Below are 21,364 nucleotides of genomic sequence, written 5' to 3'. Positions count from 1 at the left end.
AGTTACAGACATAACAATTCACCCCTAAATAGCTGCGTTCCTTTGAAATAGCATTTCATATTATAATAGCATTATCACATCAAAGAAAACGATTCATTCTGTATCTCATATTCAGTTCCTACTCAAATTTTCCCCATTTGTCCTGAACTATTATAGCATGAAAGGGCATGGATTCTGGAGATGAAGAAAAGTGGGAGTAATCCTCCTCAATTTCCCCTTTCATAAAATCAGGATAAGACTAATACCTACCTCGTAAGGGGATTAAACAAAGGCCCACAGTTTGGTGGTATGCAATGAGACCCCAGTAAATGTCAGCTATTACTATCACTGTTGTTATTGTTTACATTGTTACTGTCCTTGGAAGCATCCAGAATGTCCTCCTCAAAGCCCTCGGAAGGGGAGAACTGGGCCTGGTGGAGGATCCCAGGTCATCTACCCCCACCGTATCCCCCACAGGCCCCCTGCCGATTGTGACGTCTGTCGACCGGGGTTCTGGCCGGAAATCCCCCTTCCTGTTGCAGATAAGCCTGGCACAGCCCAGCTGACCCCTGGCCTGCTCCCCCCACCACCTCCCATGTCGCAGGATCAAGTCCCCAAGCCCCACCCCCGCCTGGCTCTTGTCACCCCGGAAACACCCCTTGCACCCTGGTCTCAACCCAGCCCGCTGTTTCCCAAGCTCCCGTTCAAGTCCAGGCCAGCCATGCAGTGGGACAACCAAAGCTGCCTCCCAAAGCTACCCCGGAGGCCGGCGGTCATCCCCGGGGCCAGAGGGGAGTGGGGCGGGGGTGACATGGCTTGGCCACGCCTCAGCCCCTGCAACTCGACCCCTACTGCGACCCCCAGCTCTGACGTCTTGGAAAATCCGCCCCCCCTGCTCAGGCCCCCAGGGGAGGGGGTGCATGGTATGAAATGGGGCTGAGACCCCCGGCTGGGGGCAGAAGGACCTGCCAGAGGTGAGCCATGAACTGGGGGCTAGAAGACCGGGTGTCTGGGGGCCTGGTTTCCTGGGTCTGGTTGTCTGGGGGCCCTCACTCTGGGTCTGAGATGAAAGGACACTGGCGGCCAAGATTCCAGGGCCCTGGGGAAGAAGGGAGCCTGGACTCCTCCTTGTGAGGGAAGCTAGGGATGGGGCTCAGACTCCAGGGTCCCTAAGGGTCACAGGCTCACCCTGTGCCCCCCCCATTTTTTTCCGACCCAGTACATTCACAACGGACATCCATGGACTTGTGGAACTGGGATGAAGTATCACCACAGGAAGTGCCTCTGGGGCACAGGATGTCAGGGCTGGGTAGGTCCCAGGGGCTGAGATGATGTGTGTGGGGTGGGTGCGCAGGTGGGGGCCTTCGCTGAACCTGATGGGGCTCTGTCTAACCTCACTGCCTGCAGGAGCTGAACTCAACTTCTACATCCCTGACACGCTGATAGGGGACACATGCTGGAAAGGTGGCTGTGGGCTGAGACCCCTGGGTGCTGGGGAAGAAGGTGAGAGGCTGGACTCCTAGGTCTGAGGAAGGGGACATGCTTGTCCTGCGGTTGAGGGGTGTGGGCTTGAACTGCAGAGGTTGAAGAAGGAGGTGGAGGGGGGCCAGGGTCCTGAGTCCTAGATCTGAATGAGTAGGAACTGGGGTTGAGAACTCTCAGTCCCTGACAAAGTCCACTGGGTGAGTGGCTGAGGGGAGTCTCCACTCACTGTGCACACCCTTCCCTAAACTCAGCTACATCCTTATTCCTTGCAGGGCTCCCACAGCCAGACTGGAGCTCCACTCCGTACCCAGAAGCTCCATGGGGGGCAGGTGAGTGTGAGCGGAAAAGCACGGGGGGAGGAGGGGACTGGGGTCCTCCACTGTGACTAGAGGTTTAGACTCCGAGATCTATGGAGGGGAAGGGGGATAGGACCAGGGACACCATGTCCTTAAGGTGGTATGACCTAGATCCCGGAGCCTGGAGTCCCAGACGCCACGGCTGAGAGCTTCGATTCCCAGAATCCCGGAGGGGTGAGGGGATCGGGACACCTGGACTCCTCTCACTTGGGGTCCATTTGTCCTCGCAGAGCCCGCCCCTCAAGCTCTTCCGTGGCCGGGAGACTGGACAGACCTGCCGTGCTGCGGCACCGTCCCTTGCAGCGGTGTTTCCCAGGCCCTGGGTCCCGCCCCCTGGACCGGCTCCGAAGGGGCTGCTGTCCAGAATTACGCCACCTCCGCGGGAAGTGCCAACTCGTGGTCGTGCGCCCAGGTCGCCTCCAGCTCCACCAGCTGGGACAATTCTATCGGCCCCGACGGCGCCACCTGCTGGGGTAGGAGCCTCGGCGGGGAGCCTCGCGCCGACTCGACCCTTCCTTGGGCCGGCCCTGCGGCCTCGGACTGTACCACCTCCTGGGACTCAGGGCTGCATACGGATTGCACCACCTCTTCCAAGGAGTACCAGAGCTCAGATTTCACCACTTCCTCTGAACCCACCCAGCAGTCGGACCGCGCAACCTTGGCTCGTTACCCCAAAACTAACCACAGAGGTGAGGTCCGCGAGATTTTTTCTGGTGGGATCGAAGCGGGCGTCTAATGAGGCGCGAAGGGGGCGGGACCCAGGAAATTAGCGGGGCTCCAGAGAGGAGGGGGAGGGGGCCTTACTGCCGGGTACCTAGGTAGGAAAGGAGTCCGACACAAGCAGCTTCTAGTGTTTCTAGGGAGCAAGGGACGAGGCCCTAGGCTCCTGGATTCGATGAGAAGAAAGAGATGAGGATCTGAATGCCTGGGTCCCCGAGATGGGGCAGCCAAAATCCTAAATCTCCGACATGAGGGCTCCGGACGCCTGGGTCCCCATCCCAATTTTTAGGTCCCTTAGATGGAGAAATCCAGATTTGTTGGTCTCCAAGGAGGAGCAGATCCGGATTCCTGGGTCATCGAAGCGACATCATCTGGGGCCAGGAAACCTGAATGTACACTTGTCCCCACCCCACAGGTCCCATTCAGCTGTGGCAGTTCCTCCTGGAGCTGCTCCACGACGGGGCGCGTAGAAGCTGCATCCGCTGGACCGGCAATAGCCGAGAGTTCCAACTGTGCGACCCCAAAGAGGTAGGGCAGTTTCCCAGACCCGCCAAGTTCCGCCCAGGTCTCCCAGTGTTCACCTTAGCCCCACCAGCACTTTGCCTAGTGCTAGGCCCCACCCGCAGCCTCGCCTTCATCTCCAGCCTGCTCCGCCCCGCCTAACCCTCTGCAGACAGACCGGAACCCCGCCCCCGTCCCACCCATCCACCGTCTAGCCCCGCCCTCCCCAGCCCTCTCCCGCCCTTTCGGACTAAGCTCCGGCTCCTCCCTAGGTGGCGCGGCTGTGGGGCGAGCGCAAGAGGAAGCCAGGCATGAATTACGAGAAGCTGAGCCGAGGTCTGCGCTACTACTACCGCCGCGACATCGTGCGCAAGAGCGGGGGGCGCAAGTACACGTACCGCTTCGGGGGACGCGTGCCTGATGTAGTCTATCCCGACCTTGTGGGAGGCGGGCTAGGAGCAACGACCCAATAAATATACCCAAGCAAGCCTCGTTGTGCTGTTTGCATCCTTCCCACTGATACAGACTACTTCTGCTTGGGAGCCTGTGCGTATCACCACATCCACATCCCCCTCCTCCGCCCCCAACAAACCCCATGTGATCCCAGGAAACACGATGACCAAAACAGACCCAAGACCCTAAGGGGAACTACTGTGTGCTCACTGTGTAATGGGACGTGCAGAGGTTTCAAACTCAGTTCCCTCTGCGCCTGCCTTGTGCTGGGACCTGCACAGGAATCAGACCCTATCACTAACTTCCCAGTTTACCTACTGTTCCCCTCTTGAAGAGAAGGCTTATATTCCAAAAAGGGCCTACTGTGTGCCTCCCCAGTGCCAGGGACCATCAAGGAATTAGACCTAGTGCTTGCCCCCTAGAAGCGTCTACTCCAACCTGCGGGACACAGAACTCATACCCTAGTGAGAGCCTACCCCGATCGGGGAACTACTGAGCCTGAAAGACAGCCTATTAAGTGGTCCTTCTGTGGGCCATGCTGGGGACTCAGCAGTGACAAAGACAACTCTGGACCTTGCCCATAGGAGGTTCACAGTCCAGTGAGGAGACAGACCCCCCACCAGACAGGGACAGCCCAGAGTGGTCAGGATTGAGATGGGGGAACTCTGCAGGGGTAGAGGAGGCCCCCAAAGAGGGACCTGCCCTAGCCTGAAGCGGGAAGTTTGGGGTTGGTCAGGGAAAACTTTACTGGAGAAGAAAAATAGCTGATTTAAGAAGTCAGGTAGAAAAAAAAAAAGAAGTCAGGTAGGCAAAGAATGTTCCCGTCAGAAGAAATCAAAGGCCTGGAGGTAGATCTCACAGCACTGTTCAATGAATTAAACTATCAGCATAGCTGGAGAGGGGACCATGAGTCAGTTCACAAAGCTCCAAGACGAAGTGCCCATGTGGGCCAAGGTAATGGGTCTGAGGGCACAGGGGAGCCAAGGAGTTTAAGCAGGGAAGGGATTTGGGCTTCAGGAAGATCTCTTCGAAGGGGTAATGCAGGCACATAAACAGGCAGCTCCACAAAAAATTACAGCATTCATGAACACAGAGCATAAGACGCCCCCAACCCAGTTAGGCCTGGACCCTGCACTCAGCACCTGAGAAGCTTTGGAGGCCAGACTGAGGGGAGGGGCAATAACAGTTCTCTCTTTTTTTTTAAGGTCGAGCCACAGTCTTTCACGGCTCCCTCTTCCAGTCCCCAGAAGCCCACTTTATTCACACAAAAAATTCACTCATTCCACAAATATTTATAGAGTAATCATACTATGTACCAGAAATTAAGTCGTAGAGATACAGTGGTGAGTAAGAGACAAAAATTGCTCCTTTGTGATGCTTCTATTATATTGAGGGAAACAAAAAGAGAGAGAGGGATAAACAATAAAAGGAAGGATATAGCACGTTAGAAGATAAGTGCTTTCGAGAAATAAAGTAGGGAAGAAACTGACAAGATAGCAATTTTAAATATTTGGACCGAGAAGAACTCACTGATAAGGTGACATTTTAACAAAGACCTGCAGGACATGATGGAGGGAGCCAGCTGAAGGAAAAGTATTCCAGGCCAAGGGAACAGTAAGACCCTTGGGGGAAGCCAGCTTGCAGGTTTAAGGAACTGCTAGGAGGCCAAAGTGGCTGGAGCAGCAGCAGTTAGGAGGAGATAAGGGTCTGGTCCCATCACTTCATGGAAAATAGAAGGGGAAAAGTGGAAGCAGTGACAGATTTTATTTTCTTAGGCTTCAAAATCACTGCAGATAGTGACTTTAGTGAAATTAAAAGACACTTTCTCCTTGGAAGGAAAGCTATGACAAACCTAGGCATCATATTAGAAACCAGAGACTTGGCAGACAAAAGTCCGTATAATCAAAGATATGGTTTGTCCAGTAGTCATGTATGGATGTGAGTGTGTGTGTGTGTTAGTTGCTCAGTTGTGTCTGACTCTTTGTGACCCCATGGACTGTAGCCCACCAGGCTCCTCTGTCCATGGGATTCTTCAGGCAAGAAGTGGAGTGGGTTGCCATTTCCTTCTCCAGGGGATCTTCCTGACCCAGGGATCAAACCCAGGTCTCCCACATTGGAGGGAGATTCTTTACCATCCGAGTCACCAGATGGATGTGAGAGTTGAATCATAAAGAAGGCCGAGGGCCAAAGAATTGATGCTTTCAAATTGTGGTGCTGGAGGAGACTCTCAAAGAGCCCCTTGGACAGCAAGATCAAACTAGTCAATCTTAAAGGAAATCAACTCTGAATATTCATTGGAAGGACTGATGCTGAAGCTGAAACTCCAATACTTTGGCCACCTGATGCGAAGAGCCGACTCACTGAAAAAGACTCTGATGCTGGGAAAGACTGAAGGCAAAAGGAAAAGAAGAGGGGGTGGCAAAAGATGAGATGATTAGATAGAATCACAGACTCAATGGACATGAATCTGAGCATACTCCCGGAGATACTGAAGGACAGGGGAGCCTGGAATGCTGCAGTCCGTGGGGTTGCAAAAAGTCAGACACGACTTAGAGACTGAACAGTAACAAGGGTATAAAGGGAGGCAAACTGTGTAGGTTATTTGTAAGGACTTTGGCTTTCGACTAAAAGAGTCAGACCAGGCACATGGGGAGGTTGCCAGGCCAAGGAAGAGAAGTTCACAGGGTCCCTTTGGCTGAGTGACCTGATTGTGGAAGACAGCAGGGAAGCTTAGGGGTCAGGGAGTGGGCCACTGCAATAATCCAGGCTGGAGGTTCCTGTGACTTGAATCAGAAGATTCTGGATATATTTCTAAGGCAGAAGCAAGAACATTTCTTGATTGATCAGCTATGGGGTGTGAGAGAAAGGAGTCAAGGACATGTCTGTGACCAGAAGTTGTCATTTGCAGAGATGGGTCAATTTCTGACCCTTCACGGACCCTAGCTTTAACTCTTAACCCCTCCTCTCTGTGTGGCAGGAATTTGGTTTCTGAACTCTCAGTCACTCAAATCTTTGTTAATTTGTGCCTTCTAAGATTTGGAGAAAGATGGTAATGAACAGGGAGGTGGAGTCTGGGCACCCTCATAGTGTGACAAATGACCTGGGAGAAAAAAAATGATTTGTTTTCATCCCCTAACAATTGAGTTCAGTTCAGTCACTCAGTCATGTACAACTCTTTGCAACCCCATGGACTGCAGCACACCAGACCTCTCTATCACCGACTCCCAGAGTTTATTCAAAATCATGTCTAAGTGAGTCGGTGATGCCATCCAACCATTTCATCCTCTGTCATCCCCTACTCCTCCCGCCTTCAATCTTTCCTAGCATCAGGGTCTTTTCAAATGAATCAGTTCTTCACATGACGTGGCCAAAGTATTGGAGTTTCAGCTTCAACATTGGTCCTTCCATTGAATATTCAGAACTCATTTCCTTTAGGATGGACTGGTTGGATCTCCTTGCTGTCCAAGGGACTATCAAGAGTCTTCTCCAACACCACAGTTCAAAAGCATCAATTTTTCAGTGCTCAGCTTTCTTTATACTCCAATTTTCACACCCATACAAGACTACTGGAAAAACCATAGACTTGACTAGACGGACTTTTGTTGGCAAAGTAATGTTTCTGCTTTTAATATGCTGTCTAGATTGGTCATAACTTTCCTTCCAAGGAGCAAATGTCTTTTAATTTCATGGCTGCAGTCACCATCTGCAGTGATTTTGGAGCCCCCCAAAATAAAGTCTGTCACTGTCTCCACTGTTTCCCCATCTATTTGCCATGAAGTGATGGGACCAGATGCCATGATCTTAGTTTTCTGAATGTTGAGCTTTAAGCCAACTTTTTCACTCTCCTCTTTCACTTTCATCAAGAGGCTCTTTAGTTCTTCTTCACTTTCTGCCATAAGGGTGGTGTCATCTGCATATCTGAGGTTATTGATATTTCTCCCAGCAATCTTTATTCCAGCTTGTGCTTCCTCCAGCCCAGCATTTCTCATGATGTACTCTGCATATAAGTTAAACAAGCATGGTGACAATATACAACCTTGACGTACTCCTTTCCCGATTTGGAACCAGTCTGTTGTTCCATGTCCAATTCTAACTGTTGCTTCCTGACCTGCATACAGGTTTCTCAAGAGGCAGGTCAGATGGTCTGGTATTCCCATCTCTCTCAGAATTTTCCACAGTTTGTTGTGATCCACACAGTCAAAGACTTTGGCATAGTCAATAAAGCAGAAGTAGATGTTTTTCTGGAACTCTTGCTGTTTCAATAATCCAACGGATGTTGGCAATTTGATCTCTGGTTCCTTTGCCTTTTCTGAAACCAGCTTGAACATCTGGAAGTTCGCAGTTCACGTACTGTTGAAGCCTGGCTTGAATAATTTTGAGCATTACTTTACTAGCGTGTGAGATGAGTGCAATTGTGTGGTAGTTTGAGCATTCTTTGGCATTGCCTTTCTTTGGGGTTGGAATGAAAACTAACCTTTTCCAGTCCTGTGGCCACTGCTGAGTTTTCCAAATTTGCTGGCATACTGAGTGCGGCACTTTCACAGCATCATCTTTTAGGATTTGAAATAGCTCAGCTGGAATTCCATCACCTCCACTAGCTTTGTTCATAGTGATGCTTCCTAAGGCCCATTTGACTTCACATTCCAAGATGCTTGGCTCTAGGTGAGTGATCATACCATCGTGATTATCTGGGTCATGAAGATCTTTTTTGTATAGTTCTTCTGTGTTTTCTTGCCACCTTTTCTTAATATCTTCTGCTTCCATTAGGTCCATACTATTTCTGTCCTTTATTGTGCCCATCTTTGCATGAAATGTTCCCTTGGTATCTCTGATTTTCTTGAAGAGATCTCTAGTCTTTTCCATTCTACTGTTTTCCTCTATTTCTTTGCACTGATCACTGAGGAAGACTTTCTTATTTCTCCTTGCTATTCTTTGGAACTCTGCATTCAAATGGGTATATCTTCCCTTTGCTCCTTTGCTTTTCACTTCTCTTCTTTTCACAGCTATTTGTAAGACCTCCTCAGACAGCCATTTTGCTTTTTTGCATTTCTTTTTATTGGGGGTGATCTTGATCCCTGTCTCCTGTACAATGTCATGAACTTCCATCCATAGTTCTTCAGGTACTCTGTCTATCAGCTCTAATCCCTTGAATCTATTTCTCACTTCCACTGTATAATCGTAAGGGATTTGATTTAGGTCATACCTGAATGGTCTAGTGGTTTTCCCTATTTTCTTCAATTTAAGTCTGAATTTGGCAATAAAGAGTTCATGATCTGAGCCACAGTTAGCTCCTGGTCTTGTTTTTACTGACTGTATAGAGCTTTTCCATCTTTGGCTACAATGAATATAATCAATCTGATTTCGGTATTGATCATCTGGTGATGTCCATGTGTAGAGTCTTCTCTTGTGTTGTTGGAAGAGGGTGTTTGCTATGACCAGTGTGTTCTCTTGGCAAAACTTTATTAGCCTTTGCCCTGCTTCATTCTGTACTCCAAGGCTAAATTTGCCTGTTACTCCAGGTGTTTCTTGACTTCCTACTTTTGCATTCCAGTCCCCTATAATGAAAAGGACATCTTTTTTGGGTGTTAGTTCTAGAAGGTCTTGTAGGTCTTCATAGAACCGCTTGACTTCAGCTTCTTCAGCATTACTGGTCAGCACATAGACGTGGATTACCATGATATTGAATGGTTTGCCTTGGAAACAGAGATCATTCTGTCATTTTTGAGATTGCATCCAAGTACTGCATTTCGGACTCTTTTGTTGACTATGAGGGTTACTTCATTTCTTCTAAGGGATTCTTGCCCACAGTAGTAGATATGGTTATCTAAGTTAAATTCACCCATTCCAGTCCAGTTTAGTTTGTTGATTCCTAAAATGTCGACATTCACTCTTGCTATCTCCTCTTTGACCACTTCCAATTTGCTTGATTCATGGACCTAGCATTCCAGGTTCCTAGGCAATATTGCTCTTTACAGCATAGGACTTTGCTTCCATTCCCAGTCACATCCACAACTGGGTGTTGTTTTCGCTTTGGCTACGTCTCTTCCATTCTTTCCGGAGTTATTTCTCCACTGATCTCCAGTAGCATATTGGGCACCTACCGACCTGGGGAGTTCATCTTTCAGTGTCCTCTCTGTCTGCCTTTTCATACTGTTCATGGGGTTCTCAAGGCAAGAATACTGAAGTGGTTTGTCATTCCTTTCTCCAGTGGACCACATTTTGTCAGAACTCTCCACCATGACCCGTCTGTCTTGGGTAGCCCTACATGGCATGGCTCATAGTTTCACTGAGTTAGACAAGGCTGTGGTCCATGTGATCAGATTGGTTAGTTTTCTGTGATTATGGTTTTCAGTCTGTCTGCCCTCTGATGGAGGATAAGAGGCTTGTGGAAGCTTCCTGATGGGAGAGACTGATCAGGAAAGTGGGTCTTGTTCTGATAGGCGTGGCCATGCTCAGTAGATCTTTAATCCAATTTTCTGTTGATGGGTGGAGCTGTGTTCTCTCCCTGCTGTTTACCTGGGGCCAAACTAACAATTGGCCCCATAATAATCATAGCGATTTTTGTGTTTAGTTCAACTATGTTTCCTCAACCCTTAATAAAGTACTTGGCACTGGGTAAATATTCAGTAAATAATTCTTGCACGAATAAGAGCATTTCTGCTGGAATATTTTCCGCAGGACCACTCTCCAGCCAACTCCAGGACCCAGAACCCCTTTCTCCTAGTAAAGACAGAGAGGCGACCTGGTAGCAGTCAATACTTTGGAATAGAGTCCACAGCTTGGGACAGATCGGAACGGTACCTGCCAAGTGCCACGCAAGCTTACGATTGGGCTGAGAATGAGAATAAACAGGCATTCGGCCCAATAGGAGGTTGGAATTCGCAAGTATGGGAGTGGCCCGAACGGCTCCAGGGACGGCGCTCTGGCCGTGCGGAAGACTCCTCTGTGCGCTGCTCCGTCCCGCTTCCGGCCGACCTTTTTTCCGCTTCCGGTCCGGTACTGGCGTCTTTGCTGAGGGTCACATTGAGCTTCCAGCGACTTCAGGGGCATCTTTAGGTGAGTGTTGAGAGCTCGGGACCCTGGAACCCCATCCTGGAGGACTGAGGATCCCTACTGGAAAATGAAATGAGGTTTCCAGCCGGCGGTGGCCGACCTCCCGGAGCCCTGGGGTCGTTTCAATTATTAATCGTAGCTGACGATTATTTGGTTCTTCTCGGATGCCTAGAACTTTCAAAGCGATTTATGTTGATTCATTTAAGCTTCCCTCCAACTCTATGAGATAGGGCCTGTGATTATGTCTTTAAGCTAGGAGGCAACTGAGGCTTAGATACGCAGTTTAGCTAGCGATCAGGATTGGAAATCATTAGGACTGCATTGCTCTTAATCACTAGGCCGCAGGCATTTCTCTCCCCGGCCCCTGACCCCCGAGGCTTGGCTGGGCTGCAGCCTGGCTTCCTGGTGACTCCCCACCCCCACCCCCCGCCCCTTGCACTTTGGAGGGGCTGCAGCGTCATCCCCAGTCCAGCCTTACTCCCGAAATCGGGTGGAGATGGCTTTCAAAACAACTCTTCCGACCGCGTCTATGTCACCGCGTCTAGTGTTCCACATCCTGTGCTCCCGGAAAGACACAACTCCGGTGCCACAAATCCTTACCACTACCCTAGGTCACTTGAATTTATTACTGGTCTGCTTAACTTCTATGTAGTACCACGACTTCTGGAATAACCTGGAATAGAGGTGGTGTCAGAGTCCTTGATGAAAACCGTGTGTCACCTCATAAAAGATTATGGGACAGGTTTTTAACCCTAGGTGCCACAGAATGGGTGGAACTCAAGGGATGCTAGTACGTGAATGGAGGGAAATTTGCATCTGTTATTTTTGCCAGTTTCCCATTGATATGTATCATTTCCTTCACTTGGGAATGGAGGCAGTAGCGGTAGTATTTGGCATCATCTGTGACTTTATCAGCAGTGAAAATCACAGGTCATCATATCATGTATCCCATTATTTTTGCAGATTTCACAGCATAACCCTTTTCAGGCATGATTATTTTGAAATTGTGGTAGTTCATTAATCCTTAGCTACATGTAATTGGTTTTCTTTGTGATCCTGTGCAATTTTTAAATGCGCTGAAACATGTTCGGAGAAAGGGTTCATTAGACTCCCGGGGACTTCATGGCACCAATAGAGATTAAGAACCTTCGCAGTGTAGGTTATGTTAGTGATGGAGTTCACCTCCACCCCGTGTGTGCTGTATGACCTTGGGAAGTTGCTTAAACACCCTGTCTCTTGTCTGTGAAGCAGTGATAGTAGTAGTTCCTGTCTTTTAGAGTAGCTTTAGGGGTAAAGCTTCCTTGCCTATAGTAAGCACTCAGTGAATATCAGCTAGTGTTATTTTGGCCTGGTTTTTTTTTTTTACCAAGGAGTTGTCTACCGCACACATCCTGCTGTGACTTCTGTACCTGATGTGTTCTTGCTTCACCTCTGTCTGTATATTGAAAGGGAGGGGGTGTTGGCTTGTTCACACCCAGCCCATTCTTCTCTGTCAGGCCTCCATTGGGCCTGGGTGGGCTGACAGCCCCGTGTCCAGGCCCCTTAGGACCTCTGCCAGAATCCACTCTCTTTCCCTCCAGGAGTCAGCACTATGGCAGAAGACGTCAAGACCAAAATCAGTAACTACCAGACTGCTCCTTTTGACAGCCGCTTCCCCAACCAGAACCAGACCAGGAACTGCTGGCAGAACTACCTGGGTGAGCAGGACTTGGGGAGGAGGGGGGCGGTGTTGACCTTCCCCTGATCCCACACCTCATATCACTTACCTCTTGCCTCCTCATAGCCTCTTCTCTTTCATTCTGAACATCCTACTTCACGGCACCCATGCCCCCCATCACCACCTGTGTTCAAGATCTGACCTAGGGTCACAAACTTTGGATCCCATAGTGATTTTTCCCCCCTAAGATGTGTATATGTCTGTCTGTCTGTATGGAATGTAACATATGTATAGGAAGTACATAAACCGTAATGTACAGCTAAATGAATAACTCTAAATTGAATCTTCCATGTGATTATAATCTGGATAGAAAACTGTATACTGCCAGTCCTCTGAGCTCCCCTGCCTGCTGCATGCCATCTCTTGAAAGCAACACTCTGTTCTCTCCACTAGAGTTGTAACCCCACAGACTTAAGGCGGTCATGTTTTGGTTTTATCACTGCTTTCAGGTTTGCCTCTTTGTAAGCTTTATAAATACTGTGTGTTGTCTTATGCTTGGATTTCTTCATTCAGCAGTTACAAAGATTCTTCCATGCTGTGGCATATATTTTGCTAATTTTTATTGCATACAGTTTTCCAGCATTTCATTCATGAACAATGGTGTGGTTTCCAGTTTGGGGCTCATATGAATGATGCTGCTATAATTGATGTAATTTGATGTCTTTGTGAATACTTTCTCTCTTAGGGAGTGTGCCCAGGAGTGTAATACTTGGAGTAATCTTTGAATTAATTTCCTACTATTAAAAAGCAGATTATCCCCCTCCTTTCTCCTCTCCTGGATGCCAGCATCTTAGCATCAAGACCATCTTCCCCTTCCCTTGTCCTGGTTCTGGACTTCCATATTCCCCCCACACATTTCTCAGGTTGCCCTGTTGTTCTGACCCGGAAGTTCCAAGTTGAACAGTAGTTCTTTTTTCTTTTTTTTCTTGGCTACTCTGGGTCTGCTTTGTGGTGCACAGGCTAGGCTTCGTTGCCCTGTGGGATCTTAGTTCCTCCACCAGGGCACAAACCCCGGTCCCCTGTAATGAATGGAAGTGGATTCTTAACATCAGGGAAGTCCCAAACAGTAGTTCTTTATGGATTGCAAAATAAGCTTAGTGTGGTGTGTCTAGCCCTTTTCAGTACCACACTTGTAAGGATATACTTTCTTTGTGAAACTTGGGAGTGGGGGAAATTTATGTAACTGATTGTGAAGTAAAAAGTATTTCTGTGAGTTTTGATCAGAAGTGTGTTCCAGCCCTCGGTCTGGGCTGACCCTGATTCCTTTTCTTCACAGACTTCCACCGCTGTGAGAAGGCAATGACCGCTAAAGGGGGTGACGTCTCCGTGTGCGAATGGTACCGGCGTGTGTACAAGTCCCTCTGCCCCATATCCTGGGTAGGTGCCTCCTCCTGGGGCCCTTGGGATGCTGGGGTGGGGTGGGGTTTTTGCCAAGGGGCGTATGGTGACTTGGTGGGAGCTTATCTGTGAAGGGCAGAGGGAGGACAAGGCTTCACACCAGCCAAGGATGCACCTTTGCCTCTTCCTAGAATCACCCCCCTTTCCTCCTTTCACCAGGGCTCTCAATCAGCCAGGCTGTCAGCCAAGGCAGCCAGGTCCATCTCGCCCGGGTGCTCTACAAGTACATGCCCTGTCTCTGTGGAGTTATCCACTTTTGGAGTCTTGCCCTTTCTTTATATGAACATTTCCAAATGTATATAAAAGTAGAATAATTAAGTGACCTCAAATACACCCATCACCCAAACTGAGTAGTTAGTTCAAGATTTCTCCACATCTCTTCTATCTATACACACACACACACACCCGTTTTCTTTGGCTGCATTTCGTCTGTGTTGCAGCACACGGGCTCTTCGTTGCGGCATGCGAGGGGGCTTCTCTAGTTACAGGGCACAGGCTTAGTTGTCCAACCAAGGATCGAACCTGAGTCCCCTGCACTGGAAGGCAGATTGTCAACCACGGGACCACTAGGGAAGTCCCATCTGTCCTTTTTATTTCTTTCCTTGGCTGGAGTATTCTGAAGCAAATCCCAGATATGTCATTTCACCCCTGCCTGCTTCAGTGTGTATCTCTAAAACTAAGGATGCAGTAAGGCAGTCTTCTAGGCCTGATCTGACCAGACCTGTTGTTACTATTTGATACTCTGCCATACCCTCTTTTTTTTTTTTAAGTAAAATATTACTTTATTTCATCAACTTGAGGACCCCATTGACTACAAGAAACACTTAGAGATGTTAAAAAAATTTTTTTTTTTAATGCTAATTTCAGAGATGTTAAAATGAAAAAATGTGTCTTAAAATCAGAATATGATATTACAAAACAGTGCTCATTTTTAAAAACAAAACAAATACGAGCAATACAATAAAATAAAAATTAGATCTACTTACGCTCCTCAGTCCCCCTCTCCCCTTAGGTAACTATTGTTAGCAGATTCCTTTTTCTCTGTATACATTTATCATTCATAAGCCTATGGAACTTCTGTGTATGGGTGGGTCATACTGTATAGTCTGTCCTATGTCTTGCTTTGACTTATCAACATGTTTTTAGCCTTTTTTTTTTTTTTTTATGACAGTGCATATAGATCCACCTCATTTTTGTTTGTTTCTTTCCTTTTTTAAAATTTTTTGGCCATGCTGCATGGCATGTGGAATCTTAGTTTCCCAACCAGGGATCAAACCCTCACCCCCTGTAGTAGAAGCACAGAGTTGTAACCACTTGACTGCCAGGGAGGTTATTAATATACAGATGCTTTTATTTAACTGGTCCCCTTTGATTGAGATGATGTTCCCATTTTTCAGTATTTTAAGCATCCTTGATGTGCATCTTTGGGGCCTGTTTGTTGAGAACAGATTGCCTTAATGCACTCTTCCTCAACTTGTTTGGTACCTCGCACCTCTCCAGCCACACACTCTTAAGTGCCTTTGCATACCCACTCCCCTCTCAGGATTTCTCCTTGTCCCTATGTGATCTTGGGTACCATCCACTCTCCAGCCTCTGGGCCTGCACTGGATGGGTGCACACTGGCCCAAGTGCTAGGAAGTGTGCTTCTAGACCCAGTGCTGCCCCATACCCTAGTCCCTGGCACTAGGGCCTACCCTTACCTGGGGAACATCAGATTGTGTGGTCCCTCCCCTCAAGCGCTCGCTGTATCTGCCTTTTTAGCCCTTCTTAGGGATGGATATGAACACATTTTTTTTTTTAACACACTCTTTATACCCAGCAGCCCTGACTTCCTTGTTCCAGAAATTGGTGAAACAAAAATAACTGTTGTGTTAATGCTGTTTGTTTTTGTTTTTTATAAGAATGAAACCACCTCATAAAAACTTAAGAAGTAGAGGAAGGGGAAAAAATTATTCCTCATCCTCCTGATCTGGCTGATCATAATGTAACATCTTCCAAGTGTTTCCTGTGTGTTTTTAAAAAATTAGTCTCTAACCCTAAAATGTGTATTTGGAGAAGAATGGGGGTAAGAGTCCATCACTTTTCCTGTATGAGAATTTAAAACATTTTTGCCAATGAGCTTTTCTCTTTCTTTTTTGCCACATCTTGAGGCTTTCAGGATCTTAGTTCCCCCACCAGGGATTGAACCCCGGCCCCCACAGCAGTGAAAGCCCTGAATCCTAACCACTAGGCCACCAAGGAACTGCCTTTCCAGTGTTAAAACATCTGTAGTTTCTCCATGAAAAATTCAGTGGCTTTTTGGAAAGCTTCAAAACAAGTTTTTATAGTGTAGAAAGTGGAGATCTCCTAAGTCATCCCCTTTCTGAATCCAAAGTTAACTTCCCTTCGAAGTTTGGTATAAATCTTCCACTTCCTTTTCTGTGTGCTAATGTTTGTATAGGTGTGGGTGTATGTTTATATACTGTTAAAATACAGTTATAGATCATACTTTAGATACTGTTTTATCTTTGGGTTTTTTACTTTGTTTTATTTTTATGTCAGTACAACCTGCTCAATTATTGGGTAGCCATTGTCTTTCATAGTTAAAAAAATAGTTCCTTCCCCTTTAACTAGACGCAGTCTTTTTTCACTCTTTTAAATGATACTGTGGTATACAGTTCTACTACAGGAAATATTTTGCGTCTCCTTTCCATGAAGTGAGATTATTGAGCAAAGACTAATTTACCAAAGGATCAGCCTGGTCCTTCAATATAAAAGAGAGTGGGGGGTGGTAGATAGTGCTCAGTGCTGGTGGTTTTGTAGACTGGTCCAGTCACTTTGAAGGTCAATCCTGAGGCAGGATCTTTCAAAATGAAAAAAAATCATACTGCAGATATGGCCTTTTCACCTCTGCGCATCCTGTAAAAATGTGTACGAGGACATCCACTGCAGAGTGGTTTGTAATGGGGAACATTCAGAAACATGTTAAACAAATGGATATTCATCTTGGCCTATATGACAGAATACAGGAAGAGCTCTAAGACTCATGAAAAAAGCAGGTTGCAGGACAGTTTAAGTACAGAGTATTTGTGATGTATGGTGTATGTGTGTGTAAATAAAACAGGCACTTACTGAAGGCACTTAAATGTTGTAAGTATTTTATGTCATAAAAGGGCGAACATGCTAAAAACAGATAGGTCCTTTTATTAGGATCGTCATTTTACAGAATTGGAAACTGGAGCCCTGAAAGGTTGAGTGATTTGCCTGAGGAGATCACAGCTGGGAAGTAATGGAGTAGGGGTTCAGATTGTCTTCCTTGTCCATGCACTTATCCATTGCCTCTACTATATCGCATGTGAGTGTGCATGTGTGTATAAAAATGTGCTTCTGACTGCCTGTAGGAGGGTCCACATATTGCAGAGCATTAGTTCTAGGTAGTGTTAACAGTTTGCTGTGGGCCTTTCTGCTATGTTTCATAGGTGTGCACACATCCATGAGCAATAGTAGAATCATGCTGTATATCCAGTTTGGGCCTTTTTGCACTTAACTGTATATCTTGGAGATGCATTCCTGCTGAAGTATAGATAGCCTCCACCCCTCCCCCCCAACAGCTGCCCAGTATTCCTTCTTTCCTCTGTTCTGTCAAACATCATTGAGTGTTGACTTTGGGGTTCCTGAAGCAGGGCACAGTCACACTCTTGGAGCTCTGTACACATGTCTCCCCATGGATAGCTCTGCTATGAGTCTGCCTGATATTCCTCTCCACCCACCCTCCACCTCCTCTCCCCTCAGTGTGTCAGCTCATTTAGCGCATTGATTTTTGTCCTTCTGGGTCACTGTTGGCCCCCTGGCTCCTGGAACAGTTGCCAGTATTGGCACATAGCAGGTACTGGGGTTACTTGTTGACTGAACAGGTAGGCAGAGGGAGGAATGCAAAGAAGTCCACCCATCTGGTTTCCCTGTGGAGGAAGGGAATAACACTGGCTGTCTATCTACAGGTGTCAACTTGGGACGACCGCCGGGCAGAAGGCACGTTTCCTGGGAAGATCTGAACTGGCTCCCTCCCACCTCCTCTGTCCTCTGTCCTTCTCCCCAGGGTGGTGAAGGGGGACCTGGATACATGGTGATCCGCATCCTGGGATCCTGAACCATGGTTTAACTAATAATAAATGCTCGTTGGAAATGTGTAAGGCTGCGTATGTGTAAAGAGCTGGATGATGGGGCCAGAAGCTGGGGCAGAATTAGTACCATGATCAGTAAAGGGCACTGAATTCAGGGTGGGGTTTTTTGTTTTTTATTTCTGTTTTTCTTTGAATAAACTTTGACCACCTCTTCTTTACCAGACAATAGAGTGAATGATTATACAAAATAACTTCAAGTTCCTGTATGTGCTGAAGTTTATCCATATGTTCTACTTTGTTACCTGTACAATTTTTAAAAACTTACATTTTGAATCACACAAAAATAGTATAATAAAAACTTACCTAGCTTCAACAGTGAACAACAAATGACCAATCAGTTTCATCTCAGCTGCTCCTCTTTACTAGGTTATTTTATTTAGTTATTCCCACCCTACCCAGGTTGTGGGATCTTAGTTCCCCAACCAGGGATTGAACCTAGACCCTTGGCAATACAAGTGCCAAGTCCTAACCACTGGACCACCAGGGAATTCCCCAGCTAGATAATTTTAAAGCAAATACTGGAGATCCTGTTTCATCTGGAAATAAGTAAGGTACAGATTTATTTTAAACATACCATCAGTTCAGTTCAGTTCAGTCGCTCAGTCGTGTCCGACTCTGCGACCCCATGAATTGCAGCACGCCAGGCCTTTCTCCCATCAACTCCAACTCTCGGAGTCTACCCAAACCCATGTCCATTGAGTTGGTGATGCCATCCAACAGTCTCATCCTCTGTCGTCCCCTTCTGCCCCCAATCCTACCCAGCATTAGGGTGTTTTCCAATGAGTCAGCTCTTCGCATGAGGTGGCCAAAGTATTCGAGTTTCAGCTTCAACATCAGTCCTTCCAATGAACACCCAGGATTGATCTCCTTTAGGGTAGATTGATTGGATCTCCTTGCAGTCCAAGGGACTCTCAAGAGTCTTCTCCAACACCACAGTTCAAAAGCATCAATTCTGCGGCACTCAGCTTTCTTCACCGTCCAACTCACATCCATACATGACCACTGGAAAAACCATAGCCTTGACTAGACGGACTTTTGTTGGCAAAGTAATGTCTCTGCTTTTAAATATGCTATCTAGGTTGGCCATAACCTTCCTTCCAAGGAGTAAGCGTCTTTTAATTTCATGGCTGCAATCACCATCAGCAGTGATTTTGGAGCCCCCAAAAATAGAGTCTGACACTTTCCACTGTTTCCCCATCTATTTGCCATGAAGTGATGGGACTAGGGAGAAGGCAATGGCACCCCACTCCAGTACTCTTGCCTGGGAAACCCCATGGATGGAGGAGCCTGGTAGGCTGCAGCCCATGGGGTCGCGAAGAGTAGGACATGACTGAGCGACTTCACTTTCACTTTTCACTTTCATGCACTGGAGAAGGAAATGGCAACCCACTCCAGTATTCTTGCCTGGAGAATCCCAGGGACGGAGGAGCCTGGTGGGCTGCCATCTATGGGGTCGCACAGAGTCGGACACGACTGACGCAACGTAGCTTAGCAGCAGATGGGACTAGGTGCCATGATCTTAGTTTTCTGAACGTTGAGCTTTAAGCCAACTTTTTCACTCTCCTCTTTCACTTTCATCAAGAGGCTCTTTAGTTCTTCTTCACTTTCTGCCATAAGGGTGGTGTCATCTGCATATCTGAGGTTATTGATATTTCTCCCAGCAATCTTGATTCCAGCTTGTGTTTCTTCCAGCCCAGCGTTTCTCATGATGTGCTCTGCATATAAGTTAAATAAGCAGGGTGACAATATACAGCCTTGACGTACTCCTTTTCCTATTTGGAACCAGTCTGTTGTTCCATAATTATATCTAAAAACTAAGAAGTTCTTAATATTGTCTAATAAGCAGTCTAACGTACAATGTGTAATTTCTCCCAGTTTTCTAGGCTTCCTCTTTGTGTTGATCATGGTGACGATTGGAAGTCATTTAAGTAGACCAAGTTAAGAAGTGTTCTTTCTTGACATTCCCAAAGGAATTGTCACACAACAGTACAAAATATCATCCACTGCAAACTTGTCAACAGGGAATTCCTCAGGCAGAATGACAGCTAGCGCACCATGTTGTGGCCAAATTGGTGTTTTCTCAAGCAGTTGCTCAGTTGTGTCCGACTCTGCAACCCCATTGACTGCAGCACACCAGGCTTCCCTGTCCATCCCCAACTTCTGGAGCTTGCTCAAACTCATGTCCATCGAGTCGGTGATGCCCTCCAACCATCTCATCCTCAGTCGTCCCCTTCTCCTCCTGCCTTCAATCTTTCCCAGCATCAGGGTCTTTTCCAATGAGTCAGTTCTTCACACCAGGTGGATAAAGTATTTAGCTTCAGCATCAGTCCTTCCAATGAATAATCAGGACTGATTTCCTTTAGGATTGTCTGGTTTGATCTTGCAGTCCAAGGGACTCAAGAGTTCTCCAGCACCACAGTTCAAAAGCATCAACTCTTCGGCGCTCACCTTACCTTATAGTCCCAACTCACATCCATACATGACTACTGGAAAAACCATAGCTTTGACCAGATGGACCTTTGTCAGCAAAGTAATGTCTCTGCTTTTTAATATGCTGTCTAGGTTGGTCATAGCTTTTCTTCCAAGGAGCGAACGTCTTAATTTTGTGGCTACAGTCACCATCTGCAGTGATTTTGGAGCCCAAGAAAATAAAGTCTATCTGTTTCCATTGTTTCCTCATCTATTTGCCATGAAGTGATGGGACCAAATGCCATGATCTTAGTGTTCTGAATGTTGAGTTTTAAGCCAGCTTTTTCACTCTCCTCTTTCATCAAGAGGCTCTTTAGTTCTTCACTTTCTGCCATAAGGGTGGTGTCATCTGTATATCTGAGGTTATTGATACTTCTCCTGGCAGTCTTGATTCCAACCTGTGCTTCATCCAGCCCAGCATTTTGCATGATGTACTCTGAATATAAGTTAAATCAGCAGGGTGACAATAAATGGTTGTTTTACAAACTTATGTTCAAAAGAGCAGGGAGATGATTCTTCTCATATTGAGGAAAAATGGCCCTGAGGAGAGTGCTCCTGAAATGGCCACCCATGAAGAGAGGGGCTGTAAACCAAGGGGCCTAGTGCACACATAGAAACTGTAGAAGCTTCTGGCATGTGTTGGAAATAGGAAAGAATGTAAACATGGTGAAATTTCAAATGAAAACAGTCCAGCGAAAAACCAAGATGTAGGACTTCTCTTGACCCCACTCACCCAGTTCTGCCCAGAGGCTGCCACCATGAGCAGTTTCAGAGATTGCCCAGAGAAGCATCTAGAAGCATAAAGACTGAGTCTGTCTGTAGCTGATTTGATAAGGACTGATACAGCTCTCCATTTCCTCCTTGATCTCCCACCACTCATGTGCCCTTGCGGTTCTTCCTGCACTGCTCTTCATTGTGCCAGGAACTGTGTGAGGTAATGAGAAGGTCAACGCGCTCGGCGGGTTCCAACCTCAAGGCTCTGTCTGCAGCGCTTTCCCACGAGCTAGCCACTCAGCTTGCTCCCTGCCACATTCAGCTCTTCCCCAAGTACCGTGAAGTGAGCCCTTCCCTGG

At 47.2% G+C, this 21,364-nt stretch overlaps 2 protein-coding genes and 1 non-coding gene across 3 annotated transcripts; 2 read left to right on the top strand and 1 right to left on the bottom strand.

Moving 5' to 3' along the window:
• Positions 1-514: 514 nt before the first annotated feature.
• ETV2 (ETS variant transcription factor 2) lies at positions 515-3,528 on the top strand. Its single transcript, XM_081517054.1, has 7 exons — positions 515-953; positions 1,199-1,288; positions 1,387-1,482; positions 1,737-1,793; positions 2,051-2,509; positions 2,956-3,068; positions 3,314-3,528. The coding sequence occupies exons 2-7, from the start codon at positions 1,219-1,221 to the stop codon at positions 3,512-3,514; spliced, it is 996 nt and encodes a 331-aa protein (XP_081373180.1). The 5' UTR covers positions 515-953; positions 1,199-1,218; the 3' UTR covers positions 3,515-3,528.
• A 6,950-nt stretch (positions 3,529-10,478) lies between these two features.
• Positions 10,479-17,828, top strand: COX6B1 (cytochrome c oxidase subunit 6B1). Its single transcript, XM_081517120.1, has 4 exons — positions 10,479-10,550; positions 12,128-12,244; positions 13,541-13,641; positions 17,640-17,828. Exons 2-4 carry the CDS (start codon positions 12,139-12,141, stop codon positions 17,691-17,693), a joined length of 261 nt encoding a protein of 86 aa, XP_081373246.1. The 5' UTR covers positions 10,479-10,550; positions 12,128-12,138; the 3' UTR covers positions 17,694-17,828.
• A 408-nt stretch (positions 17,829-18,236) lies between these two features.
• Positions 18,237-18,309, bottom strand: TRNAT-UGU (transfer RNA threonine (anticodon UGU)). Its single transcript has one exon. It is a non-coding gene; the product is annotated as a tRNA-Thr (tRNA).
• Positions 18,310-21,364: the final 3,055 nt, after the last annotated feature.

This window comes from Giraffa tippelskirchi, chromosome 7 (assembly GCF_054371585.1).
Source record: "Giraffa tippelskirchi isolate mGirTip1 chromosome 7, T2T-mGirTip1v1.2.pri, whole genome shotgun sequence".
NCBI lineage: Eukaryota > Metazoa > Chordata > Mammalia > Artiodactyla > Giraffidae > Giraffa > Giraffa tippelskirchi.
This window is presented reverse-complemented; position numbering and strand designations above follow the sequence as displayed.